The sequence below is a fragment of the Sitophilus oryzae genome, unplaced genomic scaffold, assembly GCF_002938485.1.
Source record: "Sitophilus oryzae breed Bouriz unplaced genomic scaffold, Soryzae_2.0 scaffold_1496_pilon_pilon, whole genome shotgun sequence".
In the NCBI taxonomy this organism is placed as follows: Eukaryota; Metazoa; Arthropoda; class Insecta; order Coleoptera; family Curculionidae; genus Sitophilus; species Sitophilus oryzae.
The window spans coordinates 1158985-1180691 of record NW_022146165.1 but is presented as its reverse complement, the minus strand read 5'-3'; the positions used below and the strand labels follow the sequence as shown (position 1 = coordinate 1180691).

At 32.2% G+C, this 21707-nt stretch overlaps 1 protein-coding gene across 1 annotated transcript in view; it reads right to left on the bottom strand.

Annotated features, from left to right (window-relative positions):
• LOC115877660 overlaps positions 1 to 13290 on the bottom strand; it is a 40932-nt gene extending 27642 nt beyond the window's left edge. Inside the window, exon 1 of the mRNA XM_030893922.1 lies at positions 13121 to 13290. Within this exon, the coding sequence (XP_030749782.1) occupies positions 13121 to 13123 (3 nt within the window). The 5' untranslated portion in view covers positions 13124 to 13290. The remainder of the gene's footprint in view (positions 1 to 13120) is intronic.
• Positions 13291 to 21707: the final 8417 nt, after the last annotated feature.

The following is a 21707-nucleotide window of genomic DNA, read 5'->3' as shown; positions in this document are numbered from 1 at the left end:
TTTCTTTCTTGTAAATTTAATCTACTTACCTATGTTGCCAAATTATCAAGAAATTATGTTTTTTAACTAAAAACAAAAAAAAAATCCAAAACATTTTTTACCTTATATGGGGCACCTTATATTAATAAATAAAATATGTTTTTGTGGATTTGGGCCGGTTGTCTGTTTTTCCCGGGCCGGTTTCCACTTCCCCATCCACCCCTGTACTCAACGCATGTTTGAGTTGTTATTTTTTGACAATAATGACATATTAAGTATGTTGGCTATTACCATTCTAAATATCTTAAAAACGGTTGCTCGTAGCGATTTTTATCAAGACAGATTTTGTTACGTAAAAAATCATAGAAATGTATATTTTTTCACTCAGTAGTTATATACAGGTACGGACGAAAAGTGATTAGTCTTCAAAACAGTTAAAACACATGTATGTGGCGCCCCCTACAAATAGGAGTCATATTGACATCAAAATCACATTTCTCATATCAAAAAATTCCCAGGAACCAATTTTCATCCAAATAATGACGTTACATCAGATATTTGGAAAAAATCGGAATAAAAATGAAACTTCTACACCCTGTATCTCCCAAACTAAACATTTTAGGACATACGTTTATACGAACTTTTTTACTGATTTTTATCTGCAGAATATGCTGTCGAAGTTTCCGGAATACAGTTCGGACCACCCTGTATATTTGTAATATTATAGGATAATTATAAAACCAAATATTTCTTTTGTGTCATTACTTATTCATAAATAAATCTACTATAACTAGGTGCGGCATGTATGGAAATCGTGATCACTGTAGAAAGTTAACCTTTAGGTTCAATTCGTTTATTTTTTTATGTCGTAGGTTTATGGTCTCTGTTCGCCCTTGACACTAGAACCTTTAAGAAATAACGTTATAGAATTTCTATCGAACAATAACCCATAACAATAACTATAATACATTTAAATAGAACGCGATCAATGTCCAAATCAAGATATCTACGAATATTATTGCAATTAATAATGAATGTATCATCAAGAAACGTCATATACAAAGTGCCACTAGTATTATGAAATATCGGTAGCCTTGCAATACGTCTAAGATCATGATTCAGGTAAGTAGACTGTAATAGATGTTGAGGAAAGGGTATTATTAGCTGACCTTTGCATTCATAGAATGGATGTTGAAATATCCGTTACTGGAACGGATATTATAAAAAAATGGATCATTTTTTTCATTATACGGAGCAATCAACAATGGTTGAAATGGTTTCGTTGCTATTCTGGTTTTGCTCAATTGGTTGGGAATAAAATTAAGAAATGCAAATATTTATCAGCTGCTTCTTATAAATTGCTTCTTAAAAAATTGCTTCATCTAAAATTGTTAATTCCGTCTATACTTTCGACATTTCGATACCTTTTTAGAGAAAATTAAAAAAAAACATAAATATATGAAAGTTTTAAAAATCAAAACGTATTTCTATGGTAATATAATTTTGTTTTTCTTTCCTGATAGATTAGTTATTGACAGAATTTTAATTAACGTCATATTTTCCCTGTTTTTAAAGAAGCAAAAATATTAATTTGTTCAATGGTACGCAAAGGGTGATAATAATATTTACCGGAAAATGTGATACTTTAACAACAGCAAAAAATATGACGTTAATCAAAATTAATAATTACTTGCTACTAACGCCTTTTGATTTTTAAGACTTGGACCAAAACAAATTTGACTAAAATTCAACCATACATTATTATGTTTTATTTAATTTTCTCGCATAACTTTCTCGGTATCAAATACTCGCCAGCGAGTAATGACAGGGCTGTATTCCGTTGCAAAACCAGGCAAATCAGACCGGTAAACTACGGTAAAGAGCGGTTCCTGAAAACATCGGTTTGATACGGAACGGTTTGGTTAAATACTGGAAATGTCAAATGTTGACGTTTTCTAAATTTCAATACTTTTATTATAAAATTTATCTTTTATGCATTTTTAATGTACCTATTCTCTGCTTTTACGTTTCTTCTTCTTTTCAATGGAGTTTTATATTGAAAAGTACTTTATTAATAAACTGTTAAACTCGTTAGACAGCTCATGTGAAGATGCAGGTCCAATATTAAAACGGATGAATAATAAATAAACAAATCTAATCAATATTTATATTTTTATAGCTTTCAAAACATTTACGATTACTTGTTGTCTTGTTTTTCATGTTTTCTTTAAATGTTCCTGACAAACAATGGATGCATGATAAGTTTAAATGGTCTAATTTATTTACCTTTACTGCCTACCTCCACATTGCTTTTGGATATAAATACAAAATATTATAACAAATTTTAGAAATTAAATGAGAATTCCACTGGAACTTCCTTTGAATAAGAAGACTAAGGAAGGAGCATAATGCTATCCAAGTATTCATGCATGGTGGGCGGAAAAAGCACTCTAGGGTGGGAATCCTTGACAGTTCTGTTTGACGATTCATTTGACACATTTGAATTTGATTTCAAATTTTGTGGATTTGTCAGTCTTTACGGAGCTTATTTTATGTTATTTATTATTTATTCTACTACTGATAGTTGTATAAAGGTAGTAAATCTAGATGGAAATTGTGGCAGAACTTAAATTAACAGTTACAATATCGCGATTTATCGAAAAAGACTCTTAAAATAGTTGGTTGTGTAGCGTGCGGTAGATCTCGGCAAAAATCGAGTGAAATAATGGAACAACTTTTCGCTAGTAAGTGACTATATAATATACATACGTGTAGTAAACCGATCATTTATGAAATTCAATTAAATTAACTAAATTAAATATTTTTCTTGCATTTTAGCTTTTATTTACTACTTGTCAAAGATCAGATGTCAAAGAATTTAGCTACGTTAATTTGACTTACCTGCTTCAGTAGCGTATCGGATGTTTGTGTTAATAAATATTTATTATAACTTATCTATTTTTATTAGAATTATATATTTTTATAACAATTTTAATAACTACCAACATTTATTCACAACGTAAAATAAAACAACGAATTATTGAGTCTACCGCACGTCTACCCTACATCATAGTTTTACATTTTTTAAATAAAATTAGAACAGCACTGATAAACCGGAATTTAAGTTGGCCATATTTGAAGCCCATCGCGGTGTACCTAAGATTTTTGATATGCTCCTTCCTTAGTCTTCTTATTCAAATGAAACTTCCAATATTTGCTTGATTTCTGTCATATAAATTACATTGATTGACACACAAAACATCCCCCTTTAGAACTTCGTCTGTCATGTTAAGAAATGAAAGTAAATAATAAAGCGCCTCTCGTGTTTGTTCGTACTCAAAAAATTTCAATTAATGCCTGTATATATTTTTTAAATTTACATTTTTTTAATTGTAAAGTAATATACTACATTTAAATGGAATATATTACATAACAATTGTCAATTACAGGATTACAAGCTTGTTTTCTAACATTTTTTAAATAAAACGAATTATAAAATTTCAATATATGTATATTTGTCGTAGGTGAAAAAAGTTAAATATAAAATACACAAACGCTTACTTACATTGCAATAAAACTTCCACTTTTAGTTTTGTAATCCAAACGCAATATTCTATTTCACAAACAAAAATATCCGACAACACTAAAATCACTGAAACTTCTGCGGCTGACAACGAAAACTGAAAAATATAACGGCACTTTTTGTCTTGGACCTGCATATCAACATTACGCTGTACTATTATGTGTTTGTTGTTGAAATAATATAAAATATCTAATTATAACTTGTAAATTTTAATATTTTAACATGATTTTAACTACATTTGACAATAACTAACTTTTTGTTATCAAGATGACATTTTAGACGGCAACTGACATATATGTCATAATATTTGAATCTTAAATATGTATGTAATATAATTTGAATTATTATAATGCAACTTTATACTAAGAAAACATTTCTACATTCACAAAATACCTACAACGAAGTCTAATAATATAGTTTGAAAACAATGAATATTGAATTAAAATTAAAAAAGTTAAGCGCGACCCCTTGTGTCAAAATTAGATGATTAAATTTTCGCAATTTTTACACCATTTGATGACCGGTGGCGCCTCTAGTGTTTGTTCGGGCGGTTGGGCTTTTACTCCCGCTTATGGCCATTAATGAAAAAGTTCTAAAGGGGGATGTTTTGTGGATTGACAAACAAAACCAGAAAAACCAGCCTTGTCGCGCTGGTTAGTTTGGTGACAGTTATAACCGAATTTTTCAGAAACCGTGTTCCGTAATAAGAAAACTTTCATGAAACCGATAGAAACGGGACATACTAAGGGCTGGCAAAGGTTAGTCTTGGGTCGAGATTTCCGTATGTAAGAAGAGTACAATGCGTTTATAATGTACTGAACAAAGAGGGAACAGTAAACATGGTGTCAAACGTATGAAATGAATGGAAAAACTGTGCACATTGCTAAGAGACGTGGAAGGGAATATAGCAGATTTGTCGGAGTTGACCGGTCGACTCAGCCTCTGTCAGTATTTAAAGTTCTAGGGAGGGGTGTACATCATGCGTTCAGCTTCACGATTTAATTACGTCTCGTGATACTGTATTTGTTCATTTATTAACGAGTCGTTGTAATTTTCCCTATAGCTTATATAATTCAAAAATCGATATCTCGAAATCTATTAGAAATAATTGATTGTAGTTTTTTTCAAAAACTTTCTTAATATTTTTGCTGTATTTTCTTCGTAGACAGTTAGTAAAAATCTTTATCAATAAAAAAATTACACGACTGCTAATAATTGTTATGCTCTAAAAGTAAATAGATGGGTTGTTTACAATTTTTGAATGAAAAAAAAACAACCTTATCGAATTTTTCTTATGTAAACATATTGTAAAAGATCCTATCTTCAAAATAAAAAAAAAAGTTTCAATATCTAAAGTGTTTCTTGAGTTATGGCGTGTTGTGTTAAAAAGTTGAGTTTTTAAATTATCGCGATTACTGACGTTTTCTCGTTATAAAAAAAAATACACCCTAAAGATGCTCAGAAGCATTTCTAATGATTTTATCTAGTTATCTTTTCGAAAAAAAGTCTTTTAAAAATAAGCGGTTTGCGATCGTGATTTTACTTTACTTGATAGGGAAAGACGTACCGGCAACGCCGCAACAGCACTCCCGTCGCATTTCTATCACTCCGACTTAATAAGATCCCTATGCGATTTACTTCCACACATGTAAATACCGACCTAAGAGTAACAGTTGCCAGCACGGTATAACCATAACCAAGGTAAGTAACGGAATACACCCTAAGTAAAATTTGATACAATTTTTTGATCGATAATTTGTTTTAGCATCACTACCAATCACTAACACTAAAATCTTGCTCCGATGCAGTATAATATGTATTTATGTTGTTACTTTTACCCATTTCCCATTTTTAATTACTTATATTATGTTTGGTAATTATACTGGAGAAATACATTATTTGTATCGATATCTCCAATATAATCTGCAATCACAAATCACCTAAATATCGATCTTTGTTTATATGTTGAGAAATTTAAATTCTCATTCGAACTTATATTGTTCGTTTAGATGGTAATGTTTTGGTTAAATAAAATAGTACCTACTTTTATAACCGACAAAAACGAAAAGAAAGTTCCATAAGTAGCAGAGCATAATCGACAGTAGCAATATAATCGACATTTTTAGAACAAAATTAGCAGCGAATTTGATGCTCGATCATATTAGTCATTTTTTCTTATAGGTCGCCTTTCACTTCATTAATAGATACAGTTTTAGCGACTTAACATCTCAGAAATTTTAATAAATAAATAAATAATAAATATAATAAAATATACTTGGTGTCAAAATTCTGACAAATCCAATACATTTCTGCGACATTTTTGTCTCTTTTTTGTTTTGTTTCAAAATTCGGAGACTTTTCAATGTCCCGTCTCGAGTCGGTAAAGATGAAAGTGTCTATGTTTTGTGCGTATATTTTACAACAAGTTGTCGACGCAGAGTGGATGGTGTGTGCTGCCAACAGTAGGAGACCAGTGAAATCATACATGACCAATAAAACTAATTCGCAATAACTAAACTTTTAACTTTGTTGTACTTTTTTCCTTACGGTGTGGACAATTTGTCTCAAGTTTGTCTTATCAGAATTCCCCATTTTTTGTCTCAACTTTGTCTTGTTTTTATCTCAAAATCGTGTTTACTTTTTTTCGCTTTGGTCTGGACCCGGCATTAGAAACTTGCCTCAACATGAAACTTCTTAGACATTATTTCAATGACTAAAGAATATAAGGATATGTAACGCCCCTAAAGGTGCGTATTCATTATCCGCACGAACGAACGAACGAATGTTCGCTAGTGGTATGGACGGGGACCGCACGATAGGACCGCACGAGAAGACCGGAGGCATTTGTTGGCGAACGCTTTTGATGTACCGACTCGAAACGGATGGTCGAGCGAACGAACGAACGAACGGCCGCATGCGTTCGGTCCCCGTCTAAATATACCGCACTTTCATTCGTTCGTTCGTTCGTTCGTTCGGATAATGAATACGCACCTTAACTGGCTGCAGCAGAATTTGTGACCTTTTTTTTTGTTTTGATGGCAAACAATGAGTCATCATTTGGTCACCAGCGACAATTTTAGCGATTTTTAATAGTTTGTGTGTAGTAAACTTTGTATAAACTTTATTACAATGGTGATTAGTTGTTCAGCTTTCAAGTGTAAAAGCAGCAGCGATAAGAAAGAGCCAGGAGTTACGTTTCAAAGGTAAATAAACAGTCCACTCCAACTTTTTAGCGTTTTCTTATTGAATTCGATAATTATTCTTCAATTTCAATTAACATCTATATGTACTTGATATGTGCTATAGGTCGATATACTCTGTTTTTTTTTCTCAGGTAAGATTTCGACAGACGATGACAGAAGAAAAGCAGATGACGTCCCATACCAATCTATTTATTTTACTAAAAAAAGTTTCTATTAATTTTTAAGTTAACTATGGATGGGTTTAAATATAAATTCGTCATGCGTCGCCACTTGTTGTTTTTAACCAGTTTTATTGGTTTATTTCAAAAATGACAGATCGTATTTCAATTTTATTGGTTTGACGGAACGATGAAAGACAAACGGACGCCGATGCGTATGAACTCGCCTTTAGATTTTTGACGTTTGTCAAAGTCTTGCCAAATTATAGGTTATAATTTTGTGACAACTTTTGTCAAATACCCGCGTTTTAGAAGATGATGCATTTTGATTCGTGTTATTACGTGTGTTTTGTGTCTTTTGAAGTCAAGTGGAGGAAAAATCGAGTGAAAATTAACTGTAGAACTCAGAGCACAGTTTATGGTTAATACTCACTGCCCAGGCAGAAAGTCTTATACAGATACACCAATAAAGTTACTATCTTGTTACTATCAATAAAGTTCGTATACCATCTCGTCGTAGATAAGTGCATCTCGAATATGGTAGAAGGACCATACTAAACACATACTAAAAACTGGAGTAGCTGTAAAATATCGACACCACACAATAGGTAAATAATGGATTTTAGTACTGCAGAAAAATAATGTCAAAAGGTACTGGTTTAAAAAATTAAGATTAAAGTTAATTAATCAACCTGTGAGGTATAAAATTTGGTAAGTGTTATTATTAATAAAATAGTTTGTTTTATTTATGTTGTTTTATTTATTCCTGCGGAATATTACAAATTTGTATTTGTACATAAGTTATATTGATAAATATAATGATAAATGCGGGAAGTTTCATAAAGCTTGAAAGTAAGAAATAGTTCTTTTTTATATTTTTTGGTATGTGGTGTCTTTTTTTTGTTTGTTTTGTATTAACACATACCGTTTTTTATTAAATAAAATAACTCGATTACATTTCTTCAGTTTTAAACAGTTTTTTTCACAATATTTTGAAGTTACTTGTCAGTCAAATTTTAAATACATATATTAATTTCCTGCTATGGGTTCCAGTTGTACCAACTTATTTCTTTGTAAAATAAAATAAACTACTTTGAAATTAAAATGACAGACACATCTATCACAGTCAAGGATCTTCTCGTTGGAGAGACTATACTAGTTTTGTACCTTTTGTTAACATTTTAATACGTTTTTTTCGTAATTAATTAGAATGATACACCATAGGCGTAGTCAAAACAATTATCAAAAAATATAAATATTGCTTCAAACAGCTAGGTTAAGAAAAATATGTGCCACGGCACTGTTTGGTGACAGCGTCACAATTTGCTCTCGGGTGTTATTTGTCCTTGGATTCTTTAGTCATTGCATTATTTAATAACTTTATTTTATTTGAAATCGCCCAGGTATATGTAACGATAATGGAATAAAAAAAGTGTCAAATATACTACTACCACTTTCAAATCGAGTATTAGTAAAATAATACAAAACATATATTTCCGCCAATCATAATTTAGTTAGAACAAGTGGAATTAGTGCAAAGCAGAGCATGACATGGTGTGCAAAATAAAACGAGTGAAAATTAAGAGAAAACTCGAGGATTGCTGGTTTGTCTTAAAATGGTGTTGCCTTTGCGGATCTTGTTTTATATTGAAAATAGTTTTTAGATTAAACGATCGGTCGGTAATAGGAAAAAATATAATCGTTCGCGGATCAAGAGGTAATCAGTGCCTGAAACAAATACCATAGAAATGCTAGCTAGTGATTAGTTGGTTGTTTTATAACTCTGTTGGGATATAAAAGAAATATTTAAAATCATTGTAATTTTTGGCATATTGAGCTCAAGTATTGAGTGATATTTTTTGAAAACTGGAAGCGCATGTCAATTTCTAAGCAATACCTAAGAATGTGAGAAAATTTATATTGGTGAAACATCTATACACTATTCTTTACCACACAAGTGGCAATGGACAGAACACCTGGTAATCAGGAGGGAAAACAGATGGACCACAAAAATGACAGTATGGTACCTACGAGGAATTCAGAGACCTAGAAGAAGACTGAACCTGAGAAGGGACCATAATATTAGGAAATTAGCAGAGATAATTTGGGCCCGCATAGCCAAAAATAGACAACAATGGGTCAAACTACAAAGAAAGTATCTCAATATGTAATGGAGGCTACACAATAATTGAAAATGGTTGAATAAGCTGAAGATGATGGTGATAATACGATAAAATAAAGTAGAGTATGTCTAGTACTATTCGAAGTACACAAATAGGGTTAAAGTATCGATTACACTTACTTCGAGTGATCAACTTGTAATGAATCGTCCAAAGTGATAATTGTGGATTGTGTCTCTAATTTTTGTTTCCTGTAATTTGTACACCGAAGATGAAGAATGAAACAATTTGATCTCCGATCAACTTTTGTTAAAAGAATTGTGCATCTACAGTGAAGGTTCAGTGAAAAGTTTAAACAGCCCAGTATAAATTTTTTAATTCGTTTTACAATTACTAGTTGAATATCTGTCGTTTTTTATTATTAATAGCTTTAAATTTTAGTTTGTTTTAAATATTAAAGTATTCATAATTATTCGTCATTATAATATTTAAATTTCTTCTCGAAAGAGATATCTGTGAAACAGCGAACTGAACTACAAATTACCTATAACAGATGCGAAAGAACACCGAATTACGCGTTCAGGTTTCTGTGACCTTCAGAAAGAGTTCATAGACAATCCGCATCAATGTATAGTTTGGGTTATTATTTGTTTGGGTGAAAATAATCTGCACCAATATGTTATCGAGGCATACAAAAAGGTCCACAGACTTCGAGACATACGAAAAATCAAGTCCATTTAGCGTGTGTCGCAATTTTCACACCTTAAAAAATTAGTTTTTTATAGCTATAGCAACTGCAGCGACTATGAAAAAAGCTGTGTGATTTTCATAGAAAATAAGGGCACCTGTAATTCATTTGAGAATGTTATAAATCGCTAAATTAGGTTTCAAATCTCTTGGATTTCTATTAATATTAAATAAATTTTATTAAAAATTGAACTAAAATTGTTAGTATCATTAAAAACAATTCAAATTCAAAAATTGTATCAGTCAAATTCCCTCATTTAAGGTGAATATTAAAGTAAATATAAATACAGCTCATTCTAAGCTCTACTTATCTTTAAAAAAAAATTATCATTGTTGCAATTGGGCCTTAATGCCATTTCGAATGAACAATAGTATTAATAATGTACATTATAATAATAATAAATTTTATATCATAGTGTGTATTAAAACTACTAAAACACTTTTAAATTGGTATTATATTAACAACTTTTGTTTTTTAATCCAAAAAAAAGTTACCAATTTTCTCAATCAAAATATTTGTGGTCCTGAAAAGGACCTTCGTTTTCCCATTTTCTTCAAGGTAGGTAATGGGTAAACGGTAAAAAAAACAGGATAATGAAATTTAAAAAATTACAAAAATTGTTCAAAAGTGCCTCCCTCTTGCATTAAACAATAACCCAAACGATCATAAAATCCCCTCCTCACATTGGATAACATATCAGGGGTAAAAGGCATTAAATATTTTCTGCCTTAACTGCTCCAAGTTTTGAATTTCTTCATGGCTGTAAATTTTAGATTTTATGTACCCTCATAAAAAGAAATCATTCACCGAGAAGTCAGGTGAAATTAAACGTCAGTCTAAACAAAACTGTCATTTTTGAAAACTTGTCAAAATTTGGACACACGCTAAATGGACTTGATTTTCCTATGTCTCGAAGTCTGTGGACTTTTCTGTATAATAATTATTTTCTGTATAATCATTCCAGCAAGCGAATACGACACAGCATATGTTTCCGGACTAAACGACTGGTGTATTTACACCACTCAATAGGCGTGTCGGGTTTGCCGAGCGGTTTCCGATGCAGTCGCTTTCTTTCGCATCTGTTATAGGTAATTTGTGACTGAACGAAAAAATGTAAACACATGTATGTATGAATATGTACATTTAGATATACATCAAAAGTGGTACAAAGTAAATATCGCTTCATATTGATCAAAGACGACAAGAGCATCGAGAGTGCCGAACTCCTCTTAAGAATTTCAACATAATTTGTCTAGTCACAGCAATTTCAGCCGTCTAAAGGAACAATTATAGTTTCGTCATACTTATCGTTTAGAGAATATTACAATACTGTAGCTATGTTGAAATTACATCGCCTTTAACCAACCCAAAATTATTACAAAAAGAAAAGACAATAATAACTTATTATTGAACGCCTTACACTACCCTAGATCATTGGATATTTTTTTAGTTTTCAAAAACGATATTAATCAAAATTGAAAATAAATTAAAAAATGCCTTTTTTGAAGAACAATTTTTGAGGTGACTATCTCTAGTCCTCCTTTTCAAAAATTGTAGCAACTTGGAGTTTGGACTCCCCATGTAGCGCTTTGTCCGTGGCCTGTCATTGCCTAATACAAAGAACCGCACATTTTCAAGGCTGTCTTACTGACATAAAATATGTTCTGTCATTTCTCCTTCAGATTGTCAAGATCTCATATTAGCTTTAGATGTCTTACAATGTTCGGTTAGTAGACCCAATACAGCTTTAATAGTATTTCTGTCTTTGCTTATTAGGTCTGCCGTAAAATTTGGCGAATGAACTATAAACTTTATTGTCTGTGTCTGATATTCCGATATGAATAGAATTTGGGGTATGTCTATGTATTGCTAGGTACTTTAAGATATGACTCTCAAAAAGAAATACAGAACGAATACAAGAAGTGAGAAATCTACCCTCAGCCCTACATCAACGACGACTTATTTTTTATTCGTCCAAAAAGAGACTTTCGCAAAAATTTATTACATTTTTTGTTTCTATATATATGTTGTTTAGTAACTAGTAACTGTGTTCTTTCGTATTAACAACTTAGTTACTATGTTGTTTAGTACTGATACAAACATGCTTCAAGCCTGTATCTTAAGAATTTTCAAAGGTTTATTAAAGATCCCGGAAAAATTCAAGATGATGAAGGTATTGCAGCATTTTTTTGCGAGAGCTCAAGAAGTAACTAGCCATTTACTGCCTGCGAAGTCTAGCGACCATTACGGAAAAGTTTTAGCCGAATTTAATAATGGAATGACTTCGTATGAACTTCGTATGAGTGTATAAAACCCCCATTATTATATGATTGTGGATAAAATAATTTCATTATTATGTACTGGTAGTTCCATGCGGTCAAAAAAAAACGGCGTCGAAGACGGCTGGGGAATGAAAATCGATGATAATTTTGCCAAAGTTATCTTTATTTTTTAATGGCGCTTCCTGGCAGTTGAGATTAAGAAGATTGTATTTTTTCATATTGAGTAAAATTTATTTTTAAATGCTGTAATTTCGAGAATAAATATTTTTTTCTACGGTCCTGCAAAAAGTAGCTATTTTTTACACCATCTACTGCATTAAAAGTCAATTTTTTACAATGTAAATTATGGTAAACATTTGTCAAATCTTGGAAGATAAACCCAGTACTAGTACTGGACACCTCGCAGCAACATTCCGGAAAAGAGTTTTAAGAGAAAAACAAGAACCCGAGACCTCCACGAGCACAAGTTAAAATAAAATTCAAAAGACTACTGGAAGTGGAGTTTGTCCATCAATTACCTTAGTAAATTTTTGGAACTGCACCATTAAAATTAAAATGAACTCAAAAAAAATATTAAAAAAATAAAAGTGCCATTGTTAGTGGTAATAATATTCTGTAAATTACTGTAAAAACTTTTTAATAAAAATTTCAATTCGATCGTAGAAAAAATGTGTGCAGCATGTGCAAAAAGCATATTTGTTGTACGATATGTCCTTTTTGCATTAGTTTTACAAATTTGTGTGCATGGAAACATTCTATCCTTTTTTAATCTTTCTATAATTAGTGTTAATTTTGACCAGGTTTATGTTAATTTTTGGAAAATGATATGACGTCTAGACATTCACCTCGTCAAAATTATCATCGATTCTCATTTCCTATCCGTCTTTGACGCCGTTTTTTTTAATTTTGATCATATCGTATTTGCTGACGATAGCCACAGGCCACAGGTCACAACATCGAACAATCACAAAAAAATCGATCACTTTCGATTATATTTGACGACATATATCATTACCGCAATTACATCACCACATTTTGTTTCCTTACCATCGTTAAAGTAATCCAATAAGAGCGCACGGAGAGTCAAGGTACCACTCAAGAGAACTCACTCGATTGTTATCGCAAGGACCGATCACCGATCACCATAGTAAACTTAGTCGCTGTTCACACTGACACACGCGCGCCGCGGCACCACTTCTTGTATATCCGTATCGAAGAAAGTCCTCGGGAGAATGTCGCTTTGGTTCTTATACAACACCCACTACGGTCGGTACTGCCGGTTTAGTGGGGTTCTTTTTGAACCTTTTTTCGTATTTTGAGCAAACGTGTCTTACAGACAAATATTTAATATACATAATATACAAAATAATATTTTTTCTTCTTATTTTTTTATGGGAAAATATTAATACCATATAACTCCCCATATAAAATAAAAATAAAAAAAAAAACATGTGCGCCACTGACTTTTATCTTTTGATATCAAAATTGTGTAGGCTGTACTCCAATTAAAAGTTATCTCCTTGATGAGATAAACGCATTTTTATTAATCACAATTAATAAAATAAAAATAAAATTAATAAATTATAATATAGTTTACCTAATTTCTTGTTAAATATTATTGCTATTAGTTATTGTTACTATTAGTCCAACCTACAGCAATTTGAAAGAAAAAAATAATGGTATTTAAGATAATTACAAAGAACCTAATTTTAAAAAGTTTTAACGTCCTGTAATTCTAAAATTATGGATTTCTATACACATGTTTATAGGAACTTTTTTTGATGAGAAATCATTGAGTGCTTATTTAAAATTTTCGCAAGGTAATGATATTAAATTTTTTTAAAGGTTCCTATTATACTTGGATCAAGGCAAATTATTAAAATTGCGTTTATCTCATCAAGGAGGCCGAAATCGACAAAATATAAAGAGACAAATTTTAATCGGCTTTAAGCTGCTTACACTATGTCGCTAACAAAAGAAAAAAAAGTCAGTGGCGTACATGCTTATTTTAGAAAAATATTCCAGTAATAACCCATATGCACGTCCATGGTGAACATGTCGACACATTTTTAGCTTTAATAAATATGTCGAATTTATAGTAACTTTTACCCTCAAAATTTCATTCGAAACGCTAAAAGTACTTGGAAGAAAATTATAATAAATCGAAAAGATAATAAGACTTTAACACCCTGTAGCTACGAAGCTAATAAATTAATAATATCCGATATGCGGATGACACAGTGATATTGGTAGACAATGCAAATGATCTCCAAATTCTTCTAAATTAGGTTAACAACAAAAGCCAAAGACTGGGTTTAAACATAAATACTAAAAAACCTAAATTTATGGCTGTTAGCAGAAACAACATTCCAAACACCAGAATTCGCTTAAATGGAGAGGTCATCAAGCAGGTCACACAATTTAAATATTTGGGATGCATGGTTAACGAAACGTGGGATCCAGATCAGGAGATCAAATGCAGGATCGAACAAGCAAGATCTACTTTTCTGAAACTTCGAAGATTTCTCACAGATAGGAACTTGAACTTCGGCCTTAGATACAGAATGGTGAAGCGCTATGTCTGGTCCGTTTTGATATATGGTGTGGAAGCATGGACACTGAAGGCAGCAACAATAAACCGAATTGAAGCCTTCGAAATGTGGACAGAGTGCCCTGAGTCGACCGTGTGAGAAATGAAGATATTCTCAGAAGAGCTGGTCTAGAGGAACGTGAACTCTTCGAAATCATCAAGAAGAGGAAAATAGCCTATTTGGGACACATACTACGTGGAGAACGCTATCACTTTGAGCGTCTGATTCTCCAGGGTAAAATAGAAGGAGGCAAAAGAGGAATAAGCCGAAGGAAGCTATCCTGGCTGAGAAATATTCGTCATTGGACAGGCATACAGGACTTCCAAGCACTCCAAGTCGCTGCAATTAATAGAACCATTTGATGAGGAAGAAAAAGATGAACGCCTACGCAGGACTCTGCACGGCACCTTAAGAAGAATCTACGAAACAAAGCAGAATCGGAGTTATGAGGATATGAAAAATAAATCTTATTTTTACGTGAGAAATCTTCCCACGAGAGAAGGCACATGTTTTTTGAAACACCCTGTATAGCAATACATATAGAGGAACGACAAGAATTATATTAAAAATTGGTTTAATTTCAATTGGGTATGTAGATTAGATCATCCCAAAAACCAGACCTGTTGTCATCAAGAAAGCGACAGTTCAAAATTCAAATTATGCAAATTTCTTCTCAAAAATAGTTTCACTTAAAAGAAATCGAGAGCAAATTAACAATCGTACAGCCATACCAACACACACACTGTCGCACCTGTAGTAAAATTCCTTTAAACAAGATATTTTGTCCTATTGGGAAAGTGGCAGAAGACTGGTTCTCTTCGATTTAATTGGAGTGACTCTAAAAGTAAAACTATAAACGAAGTGTTTACTTCCTGAAATGGCTTTTGTTGATTTTCACTTGTGTGTATGAGTATAGACCCGGTTTGTCGGGTAGTTCCGATATGGTTAGGAAATCCTCTATATACAATGTGGTTTTGAAAAGTTGCAGTATGGCATTATTTAAAATACCTAGAAAACAACTGTGTTTTTATTGAGACCTATATGTATATAGGGTGTCGCAATATTTCGTGGACATAGAACTACTACGTATTTTTAGAATCAAAATAAGTTCATTCGACATAAATTACTTCTATACAAAAGTGCTTTGTTTGTCAACTAGTGGGCATAAAACTTTAAAAGAATATAAACACTTTTTTCGGATATTTTAAGAACCTTTATTCCGATTTGAATGAGATTTTGGGTGTCTTAATTTTCCTAAGTGCTTTAACACTTCCCAAGTAGCATTTTCACGACTTGCGACCACATGTTTACTAAACACAACGTTGGATTAGTTACAAAAAATAGTTAGCTCCCTACCTTGGGTATTAAAATAAATTTAAACGTTTTTATAACGTTGTGCCAACGTTGGACTAGTACTACAGCAAAGTAGAAGCTTCTGCGACGTCGAATAAACGTTGTCTTGTAACCTTTTTTGCTTAAGTGATCTTTAGGTGATTCGGACAACGTAGTTACAACGTTGGACAATATAGAGTTTTCCGACGTCAGTTTCAGGACCTATTCCAACGTTATGCAAACGCCGTCTGTTTTACTAATTCCAACGTTGTTTAGATTTCCTTATTCTTACGTTGGTAGGACGTCGAGTCACTACCTTTTTGCAACTGTATTGAACCATAACCTTAAATCTTAAATTTTCACTTCATTGTTCTGTTCAGTCAGACAGTTCAGTGCTGTTTTTGTTTTTATAAAAAAAAAAAATTAATTAAAATGGGATTACAAGAAAGGTATATAAAAACTAAATTTAAATATACATCGACATATATTACCGATAGTTTATCCACTCCCTCGTTTATTTAGATTATAGAGGGCGGCACAAGCTAGACTTTAGGATGACTAAATTAGGCAATCTTGCGACTAGTATACTACCTGTTAAGGCCGAACTGCGACTTTATTAGTTCAGTATGTGACTACTCGAACTACTCCATCTTAATCTCCAAAACAACAAAGTGAAAGCCGCCATGTTGTTAAATAAGAAAATGTTTCGTTCCTAAAATGCAATTCCTGCTTTTTGAATACATTAACTTGAAATATTTGACCCTAAAAAACACGCGGAAACAATTTTTTCGACTGCGAATAAATTATTCTCATTTTACTAAAAAAAATTCAAGAAAATATTTGAAACTTCTTTAATTTTAAGGCCCATTAGTATTTTTCAAAGTAGAAACAATACATTTATCAATAAAGTTGTTTGCGTTTAACTTTTTTGCCTTGGGTAACGAGTTACAGAGTCGGTTAAAGTGTTTCAATAATTATTATCTTCAAACATCCTCCACACTTAAATACCTTTGTTTTGTTTTCCTTGACTGCCATCTGACTTATGTCTCTAACTAAATCATAAAAATAATATTTTTACTATAATTATCCCAATTTAGGATAAAACGCGACTTAGACGCCATATTAGTTTTGTATTTCTGTGAATTAGGATTTTAAACAACGTTGCAGTTTGTACTAAATTAGGCTTCTAGCCAACGTCGGTATCCAACGTCGTTTCGACCCAAAAATTATTCTCCAAACTAGTGCAGACTAGGGTTGGCACGACGTTGTGCCGACGTTGCGCCCCGACGTTTGGTCGCGTGACACAACGTTGTCCCGACGTCCAAATGCTGCTTGGGACAGACTTCGCCAGATGTAATTTAGTGCTTCTATAATCTTCCGCCCTTGTTCTATTCTAGTAGATATTTCTGTTTTGTCCAGTCAAAAATTATTCAACCTGTCTGAGCTTTGAGTCATCGGCAATGAAAATATCAAATTTATTATTAATAGAATTGGTCACCAAATATTCCGTTTTGTCGATGTTCCTACTAAGGCCCCATTCCTTGTATGCTGAGTTTAATGTGCTTATCATGAGTTCAAGGTACATACGCATCCTGCGCTAAGACACGTGGCAACACCGTGAGGACTGCTCTACAGTTCGAAGACTATGGCCAGTGGTAGATACCAAAAAGACAAAACAACTACTAGAGCACAAAAAAATCTAGTACACATAATTGTAGGTGTCATCACTGGAAACTGCCTCACGGGTGTATACCTCGTGAGATGGAAGATTTCCACCGAAGACTACTGCAGAGAATACGGAGAGGAAGAAGAAACCATAGAGCACCTGCTGTGCCACTGTCCGGCACTGGAATACCGACGCTTTAAAACTTTAGGGCAAGGTTTTTTGGAGGGACTAGAAAAAGCAGCAGAAGCCAACATCAGCGACATCGGGAATTTTGCAAAGAGCTGGAAGTGATTTAACGCAAAGAAAGAATGAGAGGAAGGTTTAGTACAATAATACAGGGGTATCCCAATGGGCACAAGGCCTTCGAGTAAGTGATATAATTTGAATTGGTTGATTTTTTTTGGGAAACATGATCCCAAATCTCAGCAACCTAACCTAACCTAAGCATTCTGCGCTATGACCACCCGATAATCGGTAAATCTAATCGATGTAACCAAACATTCAACTCATTATTTATTACTTAAGTAAACTAAACTCTGTTTTTTTTCTCAGGTAAGATTTCGACAAACGATGACAGAAGAAAAGCAGATGACGTCCCATACCAATCTATTTATTTTACTAAAAAAAGTTTCTAATAATTTTTAAGTTATCTATGGATGGGTTTAAATATAAATCCGTCATGCGTCGTGTCTTGTTGTTTTTAACTAGTTTTATTGGTTTATTTAAAAAATGACAGATCGTATTTCAATTTTATTGGTTTGACGGAACGATGAACGACAAACGGACGCCGATGCGTATGAACTCGCCTTTAGATTTTTGTCATTTTTGACGCTTGTCAAAGTCTTGCCAAATTATTGGTTATAATTTTGTGTCAACTTTTGTTAAATACCCTGCATTTTGAAAGATGATGCATTTTGATTCGTATTATTACGTGTGTTTTGTGTCTTTTGAAGTCAAGTGGAGGAAAAATCGAGTGAAAATTAACTGTAGGCCCAGAGCACAGTTTATGGTTAATACACGCTGCCCAGGCAGAAAGTCTTATACACCAATGAAGTTGCCATCGATAAAGTTTGTATACCATTTCGTCGTAGATAAGTGCATTTCGTATATAAGGATCAAACTAAACACATACTAAAAACTGGAGTAGCTGTAAAATATCGACATCACACGATAGGTAAATAATGGATTTTAGTACTGGTGCAGAAAAATAATGTCAAAAGGTACTGGTTTAAAAAAATTAAGATTAAAGGTAATTAATCCACCTTTAAGGTATAAAATTTGGTAGGTGTTATTATTAATAAAATAGTTGTTGTATTTACCTATGTTGTTTTATTTATACCTGTGGAATATTACAAATTTGTATTTGTACATAAGTTATATTGATAAATATAATCATAAATGCGGGTAGTTTCATAAAGCTTGAAAGTAAATAATAGTTATTTTTTATATTTTTTTGGTATGTAGTGCCTTGTTCTTGTTTGTTTTGTATTAACACATACCGTTTTTATTAAATAAAATAACTCGATTACATTTTTTCAGTTTTATACAATTTTGAAGTAATCACTTGTCATCTTGTCAATCAAATTTTAAATATATCGCCACAGATATCGCTATGCGTTCCAGTTGTACCAACTTATTTCTTTGTAAAATAAAATAAACTACTTTGAAATTAAAATGACAGACACATCTATCACTGTTAAGGATCTTCTCGTTGGACAGACTATAATATCAGTACTGAACAGGCTATATTAAATTCTGATCCTTATCAAAGCGACATCCTGTAAAAATGTAAAAACATTTCCCTCGTATATTAATTCTTTTTAAAACGGTTTACTACACTATCGACAGTGTTCTTAAACCACTTACTATGTCTTATTTCACAGCAAGTTTTTATGCAGTTATGATTACGTATGAAAAAAAAGGCACTTAATTTAAATAATTGCGCGCGTTTTCATTGCAAAAGGAATGTAACATTATCTATATTGCCGAGTTATAGAAACCAAAACAAAGATTGTTCCGGTTATTTCAAACAGTCCGCTGTTTCGTAATTATTAGTGGATTAATTGCATTAAAATATATTTAAGGTGTGAATATGTAAAATGTCAGTTTGTGACATTTTACTGTTGATATATTCAATATAAAGAAGCATACAATTCAAACTTTTATATTTATTTACTGTTATGACTTAACGGTTATACGGCTCTGCCCTTAACATTACAGCATTTCAATACAAAGATTTTTCTTTGTTTGTATTACAGAGGTTAGCAGAATACAATGATGATGCCATATATATGGGCATGTTCTAAAAGGTTAGGAGTAGATAAAATAGCGTTAAACAGGAATAATTAAATACTCTATATCCCTTTTCTGATTGTATCTATATTTTACTAATTTATTGCTAATCCAAGGTGTAAAAATAAAAATTTACCGTATGAGTATAAAATAAATTTGATTTTATTGCAAAGTAAGTTTTTTATTTGTATATAGTGACAAGCAAATGCAAGCCCAAGACCAAGGCACTCTTTGTTACTTCATGTTTTTTTCCATAGCAACTGTTAAAATTGCGTTATATCACAGAATATCTAGCTACGCAACAGAAGCCTCGTTACATGTATAAAATTGTAGGTAGCAAAAGGAGACAGGCTTTAAAAGTCTGTCTCCAAATCAGATATTTTGATGTGGTAGTTTCGCTACTACATAATAGAGGGCAATAAATTTAAAAGAAAACAGTTTTCTACAAACAAAATTTAAAAGAATTTTGTGCAGTGTTGCCATTGTGTAATTTATATCGTAATACTTCCTGATAAAGCCTACCTTCAAATTTGCTACATCATTTAAACATATTAAGAGCTCTTTTTTCAAACGTTTAAGTATTTAACTTGCCATGTTAGTTGGAGTTAAATCTTACGAGCTTCAAACCAAACCAAACCAAATCATTTAAACATATTAAAATAGATCAGAGCTGATTTTTTCAGTTTGCCGTGTTAGTTGGAATTAAATCTTATGAGCTAAATTACAATCACTTCCTGACGTTTGATTGTATAATTGAATCCTGAATTTTCATTGTAATTCGGCGACAATATAATAAGTATTGTTCTACTATTAAGAGACCACTTCCTGACGTTCGATTGTGTTCATACCAAGTTCATATCGTGTAATCGGGAAAAAACGGCGTTAGCGATGGCTATGAAATGAATATCGCTGTCATTTTATATGTAAATTTACATGGGAAATGTCATCGATCGTCCTTTTCCAGCCAACTGGACGCTGTTTTTTTCGGTATCATACGGTATTTGATATATACTATTTTTCATGACATTACAATATTATGGTACCATGAAGCATATCAAGTGATACCATAATATAGTACCATATTACGATACATGGCGTTCGATCGGGCTTATACTTGGTATACTATATCTTCAGTGACATTGTAATATCATGGTACCATGGAGCATATAAAGTGGTACCTTCTATAGTACCATATTTGATGACATAGCAATATTAGGTACATAGCGGCAATAGGGCTTAAACTTGGTATACTACGGATCTCGGTGACATTGCAATATTATGGTACCTTAAAGCATATCGAGTGGTACCATAATATAGTACACTATTATGATATCATTTCCTGGAGTTCGATTGGGCCCAAATTTGGTATACTTGCGTTTCTTTATAAAGAAACAAATCTTTATAATTTTAATTTATTTTACGAATTTTAATTTATTGTTCGATGTCGTGACAGCAACTTTTATGCCGAACTAATATATTATTAATTGTATCTGTGTCACTTTTTAAAATCTACCTAGGTCTATATAAATAACGTGGCAAACGGAAGTAATTTGTTATAGTATTTTTTAGTCAGTTAACATTTTTTGTACTGCATTTTAATAAATTATTTCCATTATTATTAAACTTATATTTCATTACTAACGTTCCAGCATTAATAAATATCACTATCAATCGCCCTGTATATTATTAATTTTAAAGGTAATTAAAGGTATTTTCTTAGTTAACGTTATAAGTTAGTGTATATTAAAAATGT